Here is a 16,199-nt window from a genome sequence, read left to right on the forward strand (position 1 = left end):
CTCTGCTGCAGTACATCAGACTTCATAACTTCACCATTAAGTCTTTGTAATTGAAGAATAGAAGGACGGATGAAGGACTGAAACTCTGCACAAAGTGACCCGCTTCTGCTGTGGTCCGGCTTTGATCCCGACACCCTGTCAGCACACGGCAAATATGAAGATTTATTGCTGCTGATGGAGCTGTGGTCCACACGGCCCTCGCGTGCACAAAATCATCTTCCACAACTATTAAGCAGAATATAAATACGAAAAACCTTAAAAGTAATAACGATTGGCAATATGTGTGATATACAGTTGACTGATGAAGTTTCTACTTTACACATTCTTGTTACGGCTGGACGCATTTCACGGGCAGTATATGTGTCCCACAATTCATTCACTTAACGGAGGAGATGTTTTTGTTTTTCTCTACCCAAGTATACAGAAATCACCTCAAGTGTATTCGCAGAGGAAAATGTTTGCTCTTTCATTGATTGCAGACTTGATTTTCAGAGAAACTGATCTTCATTTAATCTCATTGATATTGAGAAATATTTCAGATAATTTCTGGCCTTCACAAATTTTGCTTGACTTGCAAAAACACAATAATATGAATCATACTACTATGATTAAAAGGAGACAAGCTGTGATATGAAAGCACAAGATTAAGTTTCCATGCGAGTTGTGTGTTAAACTTCTAAGATTCTATATGATAAAATAAGTGTTTGTTATAAAGCTACGTGACATACAGCAGCAACAGTACATGAGTGAGATGAGAACAAAGCTCTATATCTTCAGCATGTGCCTCCTTCATAAATCATTCACTAGTGAGAGTTTGACAGGACAAGCAGGGTTCAGCATTCTCCTCTTGACTGTGTGCAATGTACGGAATATTTGATCAGCGCGTGTACATACATCTATATCTCTATATCCATATCAGAAGATTCTCTGCACACAAGAGTTTGGTTGCAAAGCGAAATTAAAATGTTCAGAAATCCTGTTTTATTATTGTTCATTCCAATTAATATCAATCAAACTGCAGTTGGTTTGTTTTGATTTGAGCCATAATAACCAAAAAAATATAGCTAACACACAATAAAACACAATCAAAAATGGCGTTATCTCATTTTAGAACCCAACTCTTCATTTGCTCTTCAATCATAAATGTCCACAGAATGTGACAGCTGAGACTGGACACATGCAGGAGAAACCTTATCCAAGATAAAACACAAGTGACTGTTTGCACAACACAAGACTCATTTCCATTTCAAAGGACGAGGACTGCAGGATGCGGCACAACTTCATGAAGAAAACTTCAGCATTGTTCTTCAGAACACCGCCTTCCATTCACCCTGAGAACCCCATCAGAAGAGAGAATCACATGTGCTTGCTCTTACAAACATTAACCATGGATCATTGAGTTTAAAAGACACTTCGGGCTTTATTTATAAAATGTTTGTATGCACAGATTTGATCGTAAAGTCCGCGGCAAAGAAACAGAGTTAGTTGATGTGGTAAAGTGTTAAAGCAGACGTGCACACTTTTGCTTCTCTCGAGTGCTGGAGGTTTTATAAAAAATCTAAGTCATTCTTGCTGCTCGTAGAGGATTTGGAGGTTGACAGGTGCAAGTTCATATATAAATGACATTAGTTAGACACCACTAAAAGGCAGAAATCTTAAATAGTTCAGCTGAGCGCAATTTCACGATTTCAGATTTCACATCTGATAGAGATGCGTCAACACGTTTTCTTTGAGAAATGATCGTAAAATTACATTTAGTACGGTTTCTACGCAACATTTTATAAAGCAGGCCCCAGGACTGAAAATCATTCTGTTCTGCAGGGCCAGTTTGCCTTAAAGGGAACCCAGTAATTTTTTTCCAATATATTATATACACAATGTTTTAGTCATTATACAATGCATTTTATACAGATTTTGACTTTTTCCTAACGTTATTGTCTTCTCTCTCTCTCGGTCCATTAGCTGATTTTTTCAAAGTTTATGAATATAGTGACCGTAACACTGTCTTTTAATTTCACAATTATAAAGTCAATGCCATAGTTCATATATGAAGCCATACATTGCTCTATACCCACGGATCATTTTAATGTTGGTGTTTAACTGTAAAGCTCGGAAGAGACACTGTACTTTACAGTTATGAAAACATACTGCCATCAGCATTTGTAATGAAACAACAGGAAATCCATCTGAGCTTTAAAACCCAGAACGCAATAATGATGTCTCGAGTCTCTTTATCCACCTCTCATCTCTCTGGACTCAATAACACACCTCACTTTACATTTGATATACAAAAATCATAGAACAATATTCACATGACAGATGTCACCTGCTGCTGTCGGAAAAATACGATTTTATTTACAAATTTCAGATGTTCAAATTGACAAAAAAGATATTCACTATATATAAAAAAGTATAATATTTTTTTTATTAAATGTCTTCTGTGTTTTCCTTTGGCAAACAAATAAATGCTTCTTTAGGTTTTATCATCCACATGACTATCCTTGTTCAATCCTCATATTTATGAAAACAGCTCACTTTCACTTGTGATATTGATTTATGTTGTAGCAAATAACATCACATACAAGGACACTTTTGTAAGCTCATATGACGAAGTAAGAAAACGAAGTAAAGTCCTTAAGTATTTTTTGGGAGTATCTGTACTTTACTTCTTCATATTTCTGCAGACCATTTCTTTTACTCCGCTACATTTCCTGAAGCATGTTTGTTACAAAGTAAAAGCATGGAAACTGAAATAGACAAGTCAGCGACCGGGTCACAGTGACAATGCTGAACCAATCATTGGTTCAAAGTGCAGAAAGTTGCTCTCCGAGGTTCATTTCGGTTTTAATGTGCAGCTTGTTTTAAAGATAAAAAGCACATATTTCAGTTTTTTGTCAGATTGATTCTGGTTTTGCTCCAAGTTGTTCTCTTAGAGGATAATATTGGGGCGGGAGGGAACTATAAAGTTAAGTTATTAAGATGTGGTTTCTGAACTTGTATTTTGATAGTTCAGCAATATGGCAACATGTTGTTCCAGATAAAACTACTGAGGTTGAGACGGAGATTTTCCAAAGTTGTAAATATCTATGTAAGCATCATTTTTTATCTTTGTGCTAAACTTTTGGTAATTTTTACGTTTGCTTCAACTTTAAATACTTCAGTAGATTTAATTACAAGACTTAAGTACAATATTCATCTGCTACTTTAAGACTTTTACTCAAGTCATATTAAAAGGATACTTTCACTTCTGCCAAAGTCATTTTCTGGAAGATATTTGTTTGTTTACTCAAGTATTGTATTTTATAAATCACTGACTTTAAATCGGTTATTTATTGGATGTCAAACTTAAGCTGTTTCAAAATACAATCACATCCATGATACAGTATGTTAACAAATAAATCAATTTAGTACCACATATCACCACATGTGTGATCGTTCAGTCTGAGACATTGAGGAAATGTAATCTCAAGATCAGTCTCAAGTGCTGGAACTTGTGTTAGACACACACACACACATGCATTTACACAACAAGAAGAACAACATGTGTCAGAAATACAACAGAACTGGTGTTACTGTAAGAACAAATGGATGTTATGATGCTGGTGGGAATCCGCTCTGCTGTATGACCTTCAGGAAATGAGATCTCGTCTCACATATACCTACAGCTTCAGGGAGGGCTTTGAGTGGATTCTCTTAAACCTCGCTGTGCAGTATTATTCTTTACTTTACGTCAGATTGTATGATGAGACCCGCTGAGATCTATAGGGTAAACACCACAGACTTGATCCTGACTGACTGTGTTGCCTCGACCATCTCTTCTGTCATGTACCGACATCCATACTGACTCCGAAACAAAACAAAGCAAGAACTTCCCACACAACAACCACTGTGGTATAAATCAGTATTTACTATAGTAAACTAAACCTTACCATGGTATACTGCAGTATTTGTTTAGTTAAGGAGAGTCATGAGAGAGGATGATTTGTTCCCGAGCAGCAGTTCTTTCGTGTGTTTGCTTCTGAAGATCTTCTGACCTGTGGATGGGTGGATGTCTATTGATGAAGAGAAGCTGTTTTCTCTTTCTCCTCCACTAATACATCTTCATCGTGGAGACAGGACAGAAATGCTGTATTAACACAATCTCACCGTGTGTGTGTGATGGGTGAAATGAGTTTCTCTGGAGATTGCAGATGACCTGTTGTCCCACCTCGAACCGCCTCTCAGGTCCTGGATCTGTACTCACCAGTTCATCTCTATCACGAAGCAAATGAGTCGTCGTGTGCTCACAGAGGCGTTTAATGAGGACGAATGACTTCAACTTTACTGCAGGGAACATACGAGCAGATGCTTTGAGAAAAGCCAACCTGTGTTCTCATAGAGAAGAGGACTGATAGTAAATCTGTGTTTAGTGTTTAACAGCTAATGTATGCTGAAGGCACAAATTACAACCCAAGACAATACAGATCTGCTGCCTAAAAATGAATCAAGTTAAAGAAATAAGAAATAGATTAACGGGGACCTGAGAGAGAAACTGTCTGTAAAACAAATCTGGCTTGTTTACGGAATATTTAGTCTTCTGGCAACTTTGTCTGTTGATGTTATTTTAAAACTGTTCGGAAAGATATTCTTCTTGTGAAAGACAATGAGTTTTTTTACTTTTATAACTGTGAACTACTGAATGGTTAGTACTCTGATATGTGCTTATACCTTCCTAACAGGATCTTTGTCAGTCTATATGGTTCCTTTAACATCTACAGAAGCTTTCTGTTGCACAAAATAACTTTGTATTAGCACCTATTGTACTATTGCTCCTGTATGACATATCACTTATTGCTCCCTGAGCTCTTTGTAAGTCGCTTTGGATAAAAGCGTCTGCTAAATGACTAAATGTAAATGTTCGGTGTAGTGAAAATCGGTTGAACAATATCAAACAGAACTGTTCTCTTAAGAACCTTTGAATGAAAACATTAACAAACGTCACTGCGCGTGTTCATGGACGTCCGGTACACATTCACAAACAATAGAGCTGATAAACCATTAAAAGCTTTTTTCCTGTAGCTCAGTTGTAGTTGTGTGTTTGATCCCAGGGGATTGCAGATACCTGTGTTTAAATGTATAGGATAATTCAATGTAGTCAAAGCACTAAACTTGGCTAAACTTGTCTCTCCAATTTTATTAGTTTAGACTGCGATACCAAGTTCAACCGCTAGATGTCAGTGTACCGTACAGTTTCTTTAAATGCGACCCAACTACAGGACCATTTTAACACATTGCTCATTGATAAAAGGAACATACAAATATTGAATTTAACAAATCGTTTATATAAAAAATTACTGTACAATAAAATAATAACAGAAATTAAATAGAATATAAATAGTTATTAGGTACGTAACAATATCAAAATCTCACAGTACAATAACATCTCGGTGAAATGATTTACAAATCAACCATGTATCCTGTCTTGTTTTCTTTATCCTCTAATCATGACTGTTGCTTTGAGGTATGAAGTATAGTATGAGTCAAATGACATAAATGTCCCTATTATAAAATAATAAACTGCCCCAGCTGGACCTTGACAGAGGTCAAATCTAATATATTGATTAATATTCTCTATGTTTAAAGCCTGTTAGACCTATCGTTTCATACAGTCATGTGACCACCGTAATATTGAGACAATTTTGCAATTCCGAAACAATGAAATTGATCATATTGTTACATCCCTAATAGTTATATTATTAGACACTAGCCAAACACAGAGCAGAAGATAACTGCAGTGCCGGCGGTTCTAAAGCATCACTGCAAGAACACTTTTAAGAGCGTAAGAGAATAAAAAAGGGAAACGTGGCCTTTGCATTGAGACTGATGTCTGGATCATTTATCACTGTGAATATCTGAGAGTCTAAACTGTGAAACAGCACCAGGGTCGACCCGTGATACCTGGAACACAGAATCTATTACATCCATTACAATCCCGACACCCCAACACATTGTGAAGAGAGCGCAGCTGTACGGGACAGAATGTTAACTCAAGTACACTTTCTGAATTCTAACTTCTCAGCCGCAAACTGTGTCCTTGTTTTGACAGAGATGAAACTCAGCCTAACAAACAAGCTTTTAGGACCTTGAGAGTCTTCAAAGGAAAAACAAGTATTTATTTTATTATCAAGAGTTTTTTGTCATGTCATTACGCCGCTCTGTCCCTAAGGTGTTAACTTATGGGATCTGTATGAGATTTACACACAGTTAGAGGTTTAGTGCATTGAAGAGAGTTCATTTGTAAGCGTGTAGAAAGGTTTAACTGTTCAGATGCCGTCTGAGGGTCGTGTTCGTCTGATCTTCTGAAGGCCATGATTCTGTGTCTTTCCTGTACTCAGTGTTTATAAGATTGACATTTGCATTTCTGAACGCAGAGATGTGAGCGTGCTCTTGACTGACCTTCATTCTGCTCTGAGGTTGATCAAAGACTGATATCAAGAACATCTATAAACCATGAAGTACAGCACGATGAAGCTAAAGATTGACTTACACTGTTCATGCCGGAGCTCAACAGAATCTGTGCAGGAAATCTTCCGGACTGTCTCGAGTCATCACGTCTGTTCTGATCTGATCTCTTCCACAGAAACGTTCGATCACGGTAACACATACAAGAGGGAAACTAGTTTGTCTTTGTGTCTTCTGTTTCAATACATGAAAGATTATCATACCAACGTGGAAATAAACACACTGTGAGTGTAAGAAAGTCTTAGTATTTGATATGAATCTCTGTTTGACTTGTTCAAGTTCTCCAGCAGCAGGGATGAGAATCCTTCAGGGATTGTGTTTTGATCATAATAATCAACATTCACTATTTTGTTGCTTTTAATGAAAAAAGGGTTCATGAGGTTGCTGTATATTATGCTATTCAAATGTGAATCATTAGTGTCAATAATCCATAGTAAAAACAAAATATAAGACATTGAGCTGTGAAAATCAGTTTATATTCTTCACAAGCACCTCTAGTGATTCTGGACCCCTGAAATACTGATCACGGATCAGTTTTCAGCCCATCAGGACCTCTATAATCATTTAAGTTTTTTTTTCTGAGAATCTATTTACGCTCAGACCGGGATGAGAGACGCTTCTAACAGAAACCAATAACCGGACTGAAGCTTCAATAACAATCTTCTCCAGGGCTATCGGGGTAAAATTTCCGGTGCTTGATGTTTGGAGATCTCACTATATCTTAGTGGAGTAAGTTTACAGACTCTCTTTTTGTCTCTCCAGCAAACTATTAAACTGTGTCATCTTCTTCATCTAGGAATTTCTTCCTTTAATAATCACATGAGATTTCTATTTCTCTTAGACATGAATGGGATTACATGGAGAACCATTATATTTTTTCTATAGTCTTTTTTGGTTCTGAAATGACATTCAGTTGTGCTGCATGGTTTGTGTAATGACATCCAGCAGCTGTTATTTTGGCGTATTTACATGGGAAATAAAAGTTGTGGATTGACTTCTGACTGAGACACACTGATCGACACACTCACAACAAACCCTTATATGACATACACAAACATAAGATGACATTTATATTTTCATACACTTCCTCGTGACATAGTTTGTATGTAAATGTGTGTTTTGCTAATATGTTTGCTTAATACCAGATGTTGTAAAGTAACGTGAGCAGAATGACATTTCGTTGAGTTTTACGATAAACTTCAATCATCAAAACTCGTTCAGCATGTTTTAATGTGTTTGACATATTACTGAAGTAAATGAGAGACTTTACCTGGTGTGTGTCGCCATCTGCTGGATGAAGAACCCCGACAGATCTACTGAAGGAAGAGAGACTGTTTAATCACATTGCACACATCCATCAGATATAAACATGCCTTGTCTTGATGATTTATTTCAGATCAGATCATTTACTTTACTCGTGTTTATAGCTCTTTACAAAGTTTGCGTTTTATAAATCTTTACAGAAAAGAACGCAATCTTTACGGAAAACAATGTCTTTATGTAAAGGATCATATATAGGAGAGCAGATATATAGCAAAGAATTGAAATGAGTGAACAGTTTTGGACACTGACGTCATATATCCTGCGTCCGACAGTCCTGTCGCTTAGATTACACATGTTTGTTTTGTTAAATGGTAGAGTTCCTTTTTACCTCATTTGTCACTTTTATTGTATTAGTTTTTAACAAAGAGTTTATTTACTATTACATTACGTTTAATAAAAATACTTAATATATTTAAAATAAAACACTGCTATATATAACATTCATTTAATCTGTTTATTCCACAAAAGTCTCCTCAGCTGATTCTAATCATATGGTTGATTCGCGTTGTATCATGGGAAAAATGAGTGATGTACACTCAAAATCACAATGCATTGTGGGTAAAAAGTATTAAACAAATGTAGGTAATGAGTGATCTAGTGCACTATATAGGAGATATGAATAGCCAATGTGTTTTCCTCGATTCCTGTATTATGTGCGTTTCAATCGTAAGTCTGTAAAAGTCTGTTTTGGCAAGTGAGCATGTAGTATTTCTAACCCGATTGGACACACTTAGCAAGTGCAAACATTTAACGTTAAATAATGCGGTGTCTCTTAGTATATGTTTAACAAAATACACAACTCTGAAGTTTTCACAATAAAAGGTGCAACACTAAGATTTAATCCAAAATGTTAAATCATAAATAGTTAAATAATCGAGTCAAGTCAGATTTATTACTTTAGCGTCAAACATAGAATAAAGAGAAATAACATTAAAAAGTAGTGGTATAACTTACACTGGAAAGCTTTCCGCAATATATCGCGACACCCATCATGATATATCCAGAACGTGATGCATGATGGGATACACTTATGCCTGAATATTCAAGATAGTGTGGGTTAAGGGCACTGCACATTGGACAGACTTGCGCTCTGAAGTGGTCAAGACGTCATGTGGGAGTATTTGGACGCAGCCTTGGTTTTGACCAAAAGAGACACAGCAGCTACCTCCGCTGGGCATGCGCACTTCAATACTGCATCAGATAAAACAGTGATTGTTCTCTGATAACTATTTCAGTGAAGTGGAAGAATTTAATAGACATATTGACAAACAATTGAGGAAAGAAGGGAGACCATTCAATTGGTGGGTTCAATAATAATAAAATACTTCTGAGATTAAATGTCTTTCGAACTATATGTACAAATTAACCACCTTGGTCTTATTACTGCGGTCCGGAAACTGCAAACGTTGCTATTTCATCCTGTTCGGCAGGTGGCGCTGTCACAACATACTAGGGTCCTATAACCGGGGTCCTATAACTGCACCCTCCGATTGTGCAGGAATACTTTAATGGATCCTCAGAAGTGGGCGGAGCTGAAGAAACACGCTCTGATTGGATAAACGTTTGGTCAGAAATATTCCATGAATCCAGTTTAGCGTGACGTGTATTCATTTAGCAGACTTTTGATTGGATTGCAAATGTATTGTTTAAACACCTGGAGAAATACATCAGGTTCAGGTTAGAATACAATAAACAAATAAAGTCAAATGTAAACTTAAAAATGCGAAAAACTAATGTACTACTTAAAGCACATACTTAAAAAGAAAAACGCATAGAACAATGCAATGTAAGTGGCTTTGGATAAAAGCGTCTACCATGTGCATAATTGTAAATGTACTAATGTATATTCTTTCATTAATTAATGACATGCGAGTCACAACATGATCAGCAGATGTCGCTGTATTCGTGTAAATAACTGGAGATTTCTCTTTTCCGAAACATTTTTATCATGTCTGTTTACTTCAGTTTAAGTTAATTTGGGACTCGTCCCCAGAAAACATGGAAAACTGTCAGGATGCGTCACTATAAATACTCGTAAACGGTCTTATTATCTTTAATTCATCGAATTTCCAATGTTAGACATGACAATGAAAAAACATCAACATTTAAATAATTGTTATAAGGAGTAAAGTGGTAAGAGAAGTATTCAATTCAATATATAAAATTAATTAATTATATAAAAAATTACAGGGAAATTTAGGAAATATTTAATACAAATACTATTATTTAATATATACAATTACGGTTACACTGTCTTCATTGATTAATATGTCACCAGAATCAAACAAACATATTTGAATCTTTATCTGCTGATATTCGGGTTTATGCAGTAAAAATATATAAACACACAAATCAGTCAAAGCGTGATCCTATTAATTCACCTTAAATGTACATTGACTCCGCGGGCCAAGCAGTTTATAACTCTGACAGATCAGACCATGTCCCCTAAATATATATATTGTCTTCATATATATTTGTATCGTGTGTGTACAATTGTTGATAATAAACTACTAATAATCATTAGTAGTAATAAATCACCGACTGACAAAATAGAGTCACTTTATTAAAGCGTTTATAAGCAGAAGCTTGCGGCTGATAGGAGATTGAAATGAGCTCAGCTAATTTACAGTGACATTATAATGATTCGATTGAGAGGAAAATACAGATACAAATAAATGAAATTAAACGATGCACCTGGAAATAAAACTGAAAATAGGTTTATCAATGACAAACATGACTGGGTGATATTAAAAATATCAAATCAACGTATAAATTAAATAAATAAAATGCGCCTCGTTATTGCAAACACACGGTGCACAATAAACCTTTTTGTTTGTTTGTATGAATCGTGTAAATGTTATTGAAGCCTACTCGTCATATTTCACACTGAGAGTGCATACTTCTCCTTTCTCGTAGTTTTGATGAAGGTCTAAATAACCCTTTTAAATTCCAGCGCGCTCATATTTCATTCTCAAAGCCCCATAAAACATGAACGCGCCTCTTAAACAGATGATCTGTGTCTCTCAGCTCCTACAACTCACACAAAACCAGGCGTATAGGTGCATACACAAAAAATTGTAAAGCCCTTTTAAAAGCACACATGAATGGTACATATTAAAATTGTATATTGTTACTGTTGGTTCTGTTAAACACGGTGGAATGAACACTTGATTTGTAAAGTGTGGCTATCGCATGCAGGATAAATGAGGGTCTATTGACAGACGCTTATCAGAGCAGGAGAAATGTCTTTCTGAAGCGATGCTTGTCGACTAAACAGTGAGTTAGATATTATCTGCATCACCAACACTTAATGAACTGAAGAGAGAGAGAGAGAGAATCACTAATACTGCCCACGACTGAATTAAATAAGGCACGTCAGTATATACACTTCATAAACATTTCATTCTGAATAATTGTTTTGCTAAATTACACAGTATGTGCATGGAGGCATTTTTGTTGTCATTCGATTATCTTCAGTAACATGTCAGCATTTAACAACACTAAACATTTAAATGTTAAAATTCAAAACAGGTCTTACGTTTTACAATGAATCTATACGCGAAATAAAAGACTTATTTCATGCTGTAAACAATTAGCTTCACATGCACGGAAAAAAGAAACAACTCAATAAAATTGGAAGTTTAATAAGCCGTTGAAACGAATGACATAAACGCAAAATCATTTCCGTCGCTCCAAGAAATCACGACGCGATCGAGTTTTTTACACGTTGTAAAGTTGTTCAATAGTTTTTAACGAACGCTTGTCCTAAATAAAAAACGAGCAGTTAAATGTGATTACACAGCAGCAGGTTAATGTACTTACTGTCAGCTGTAATGGCTCATACAGTAAACGCGTCTGTTTTGTCAAATGTCGAAACAATGATTTCTGCGGTCACGCAGGCGCGTCATTAATGGCGCAACAATACGCGCTTGATGGACTGCGGCTTTGTCCCGATGATGCGCATGCAAATGCCCCGCCCGCGTCCTCCAATCAGAGAGCGGCGTCCCTTCGCTTCTTCCAATAGGAGACGCGCGGTCGCAGGTGGCGGCGCGGTTATCAGCTCTTCCCGTTGCGCTCGCACCACAGCCAGAGTCCATCCACGCGCACCGAGGTTCAAATGCGGGCTATCCGAACGCTCAACCCGGGCGTCAAATCTCCCGACTGCCGCCGAGTGGACTCCGCATCAGGAAGCGCGTGAACCCCGCGGGACGCCGTTTGCTTTTGCGTGTGGAGAAAGTTAAAAAGTTGCAGAAGTGCTTCCGTCGCCTTGGATAAGTTGCGCGTGCGCTTTTTATGCCTCTTCTTTCACGGCTCGCCCCGGTTCGCTCGTACCCATGTTAGCGGTGGGGCAGATGGACACTAACCGGCAGAGCGCGTTCGTCCTGGGCAGCACCCCGCTGGCAGCGCTGCACAACATGGCCGAGATGAAGAACTCGTTATTCCCGTACACCCTGCAGAACCCCGTCGGGTTCAAGTCTCATCTGAGCAATCTGAACTCTCAGCTCGCGCTGGGAACCCCGCATGGAATAAGCGACATATTGGGGAGACCCATCACCGCAGCTGGACAGCTGCTTTCGGGCTTTCCCAGGATCAACGGCTTGGCCACATCAGGTGGGATGTACTTTAACCCCGCGGCCGTGTCCCGGTATCCCAAACCCTTGACGGAGTTGCCCGGGAGGGCGCCTATCTTCTGGCCTGGAATGATGCAGGGGTCGCCCTGGAGAGACCCGCGCGTGCCCTGTCCGGGTGAGTGTGTTCATGGCCCGCATCAGAACAACTGTTCGTCGATATCTAACGTTGTGATGTTGACCGTGATTTTACCGTTAACATCCTCTTTTGCGTCATTTGAGTTTGTTTGGCTGAACCTAACTCGTTTTTTCTCCACCTCAAACAGCAAACATGATGTTGGACAAGGACGGCAAGAAGAAACACTCCAGGCCAACGTTCTCAGGACAGCAGATCTTCGCCCTGGAGAAAACCTTCGAGCAGACCAAATATCTGGCCGGTCCAGAGAGAGCTCGACTCGCATATTCCCTGGGAATGACCGAGAGTCAAGTCAAGGTAAATGTTAAAACACGGTTTTATTACCATTGCAAACAAACTGCGCAGTCTTTAGTGTTTATTACACACGGAGGGTTTTGTGTAAGTGAAATCACGTCTGAGAGAATTACAGAGGAGTTTGCAAACGAATGAAACGAGTGTGATGTGGAATTATTCCGCCTCACAGCATTACACATCACTCATGCACTTATTTGAATCAATTGGTTTATTTGTGTATTTATTTGAGTTTGGTGAATTCGCTCGTTAACTTGATTTTCTTCGTTTTGCAGGTTTGGTTTCAGAACAGAAGAACTAAATGGCGCAAGAGGCACGCGGCTGAAATGGCCACAGCCAAGAAGAAACACGACTCGGAGACAGAGAAGATGAAGGAGAGCTCGGACAACGAGGAGGATGATGAATATAACAAACCTCTGGACCCAAACTCCGACGACGAGAAGATCACGAGACTGTTAAAAAAGCACAAAGCCAGTAACGTGGGTCTGATCAGCCCGTGCAGCAACAGCTCGGACACTTTGTGATCAGATCAGAGACTCTTGACACGAGCATCCTTCTGGAGAAACCAGGGTACAAACACACGCGCAGAGACTCCTTCTCATTTACTTTCGACGCAGCTGTACAGTTAGACGTGTACGTGAGATGTATATATATTTTTTACTGAGTAAATTATGTTATTAAACCTTCACGAAGACTCTCAACTCATCCTCATAGGCTGAAGATCTTTTACTTCAGACGCCTCAGTTTGACATTTGATTCTTTTAATTCAGAAGCAGACACAGAATGTGTATAAAGGCAGTGTTGTAAATCATGTGTAAACTCTTTTGTTTTAATGTCCTTCTGGCCGCTTTTGCTTTCAGTGAAGGAGTTTTTGTTTGATCTCTCAACACGAAACACACACACGGATGGACATTAACTATCGGATGAAGAGAATATTATTGCTTCCGTGCTGAAGGAAGAAAAATAAACTTTGTATTATCAATAAATTATTTAACAAGCCAATCTTTTAAAAATGTCTTGTTCATTTATAAACAATGTGATTTACTGTGTTTAAAGCGCTTTTGAAAGAATAATGATCAGTTTCAGATCATTTCGGCTATTTTCGATAAACGAAAATTAGTTTGTCCGCCTGTAAATGTATAATCGCTCTATAATACTAAAACAATAATACTTTATCTTTTCTTAATTCCAAAATAAAAGCACATTTTATCCAAAATATTTAGATAATTATTCAATATCAATGTAACACGGATTCGTTTGTTTCATTGGTCACATTAAAAAAATAAGAGATATTATTTCTGTGAGTGCTCAATGTAATTCTGTAATTAATTATAGTTCCCTATTTTACGAGTTCAACGTTTTATATTGTTTTTATCATTTTATCCACGTTATTTAAAGAACACATTTCTCTTTTTAATACACGCGTCATTTGTTTCTCGTACCTTCGCACATTTTGTAAACATATTCGTATCACTTTAATCCTCACAATATACCAAACATGTTTTTCAAACCCTTTAATTAAAACTAAACGTTGAATAATGTACATTTCGCTCGTTTACATTCTGTCACAGCTAAACAAAAAAAAAAGGTTTATTCATAGGATGAATTTTATCAGTATAACACGAATACATATAGCATAAGAATAATAATATGACGACGAAAATAAAGGATTGTGATAAATGTGATCTTTTTTCAAACACCACATAATGTTTGTTATATTCGGCCGTCGGCGGCCACACAGATGTAAAAATGTAAACGGCAGTAAACTTTTGTTGAGTGTCAGTGGGAAACGGATGTGACAAACACTCATTAATGACTTCTAATGGTTTTATTGCTTCTGGAGCTCTAATATATATCTGCTTAAAGAGGACAGTGAATTTTACCAGCTGACCTGCGGGGAAAAACACGTTAACAAGCAGTTTCGTCTTGACCAAATCACAGCCAGGGACACAAAATCATTCCCACTGAGGTGATTTACAAATCAAGAATCAATCTAATGGATTCAAATCTGTAGTGTTGTGAATGAAATCAATAGAGGAAAGGTTTAAAGAGCAGAGTCGCTTTACAGTGTTCATATTACACACACATCATATCTCTGCTGTCACCTGCTTCTGTAATGAATCACATCACTGTGTAACATGAACGCTAGAAAGAGTTTCCTCCTGGTCCTTAATGTGAGAACATTTCTCTCTTAAAGCTAGACCATCCTAATTCAAACTCTATGTGTTCATTGGCACAATAACATACCGATAAAAATCAAAAGATACCCAAGCCTATTTCAAATATCACATTCAGAACCATAACATTATCACACAGAAATAAGTTAAGAATAAGAACAGTACTGTTACTGTATAACCAAACAAGACTGCCAGAACAAACGCTCTTATCTACTCACATGATTTATGGCACTGCTAAAAGAAACAAATAAAAATCACTTGATATTGTCTATATAACATTGGCATATTTGGATGATGATGAGGATGTCGATTTAGTCTATTCAAATACTGACAAAACCTCAACGCTTGTCTGTTGTATTCATATGTCAGCGTAACAATTTTGGTAGTGATTATAAAATGATCTCTTTTAAAAGTTTAAGATATAAAATGAGACTTGGCAACCATATGAGGCGTGGCGACAGTAACAACAAATCAAAACACAAGATAAAAAGAAAACTAAGAAATCATCAGAATATAAAGTCTATTCTAAGAGAGAGACAGAGAAAACAGCCCTAAAAGTCATCACACTATATATCATAATCCAATATACAAATAAACCTATAGCTTTAGAGATATACAACAATAGTTTTTGCATTGCACTTTTTAAAACATCTTACAAACTGTATGGAAGTAGCTCATACTTTATAGAGGCATATCTAAAATTTGCACAAACGTGTTTTAAAATTCGTAGAGTGTTTCTATTAGAGTTTTGGAAACAAGGCCGTTACAGTCTCATGGTGTTTATAGATGAAACGCAGAGCTGCGTTTGGCAGAACGCATTCTGCGTTTAGAGGAGCCGTCCCACCTGACAGGGTGCCGAAGCCGTGTGTGTGTGTGTGTTCAGTAAATGTCTGTGATGATTTTGACATTAAAGCATTCATGTCCGAGTGTGGTTACTATGGATGTGTTGCATGCACTGCGACAAATGCGACTGGTCAGTCCTGCTGAAGAGTCTTTACAGGGTCCTCTGTGTGTGTGTGTGTGTGTGTGTGTGTCCATCCCTCCGTGCCGGAGTTTCTCACAGGGGACCTTTTCATGAAATCTTCTCCACTCTTTGGCACCATTCGCCTGACTAACACACAAAAACAGACACACACACACACA

General features: G+C 37.6%; 2 protein-coding genes across 3 annotated transcripts in view; one reads left to right on the plus strand and one right to left on the minus strand.

Moving 5' to 3' along the window:
- Positions 1–11,848: 11,848 nt before the first annotated feature.
- On the plus strand, positions 11,849–13,879 carry nkx6.2 (NK6 homeobox 2; the record flags this gene model as incomplete). Of its 2 annotated transcripts, none has more annotated exons than XM_079473894.1 (3): positions 11,849–12,570; positions 12,719–12,885; positions 13,155–13,879. In XM_079473894.1, 3 exons carry the CDS (start codon positions 12,159–12,161, stop codon positions 13,401–13,403), a joined length of 828 nt encoding a protein of 275 aa, XP_079330020.1. The 2 variants fall into 2 exon arrangements, with proteins under 2 accessions (XP_079330020.1, XP_079330019.1); XM_079473893.1 differs by having other exon boundaries at positions 12,159–12,576; positions 13,155–13,403.
- A 506-nt stretch (positions 13,880–14,385) lies between these two features.
- Positions 14,386–16,199, minus strand: part of inpp5a (inositol polyphosphate-5-phosphatase A) — a gene marked incomplete at its 5' end in the record, with an annotated part of 87,031 nt that continues 85,217 nt past the window's right edge. The window contains one exon of the mRNA XM_079473413.1: positions 14,386–16,167. The remainder of the gene's footprint in view (positions 16,168–16,199) is intronic.

Source organism: Barbatula barbatula, assembly GCF_947034865.1.
Source record: "Barbatula barbatula genome assembly, chromosome: 14".
Classification (NCBI taxonomy): domain Eukaryota; kingdom Metazoa; phylum Chordata; class Actinopteri; order Cypriniformes; family Nemacheilidae; genus Barbatula; species Barbatula barbatula.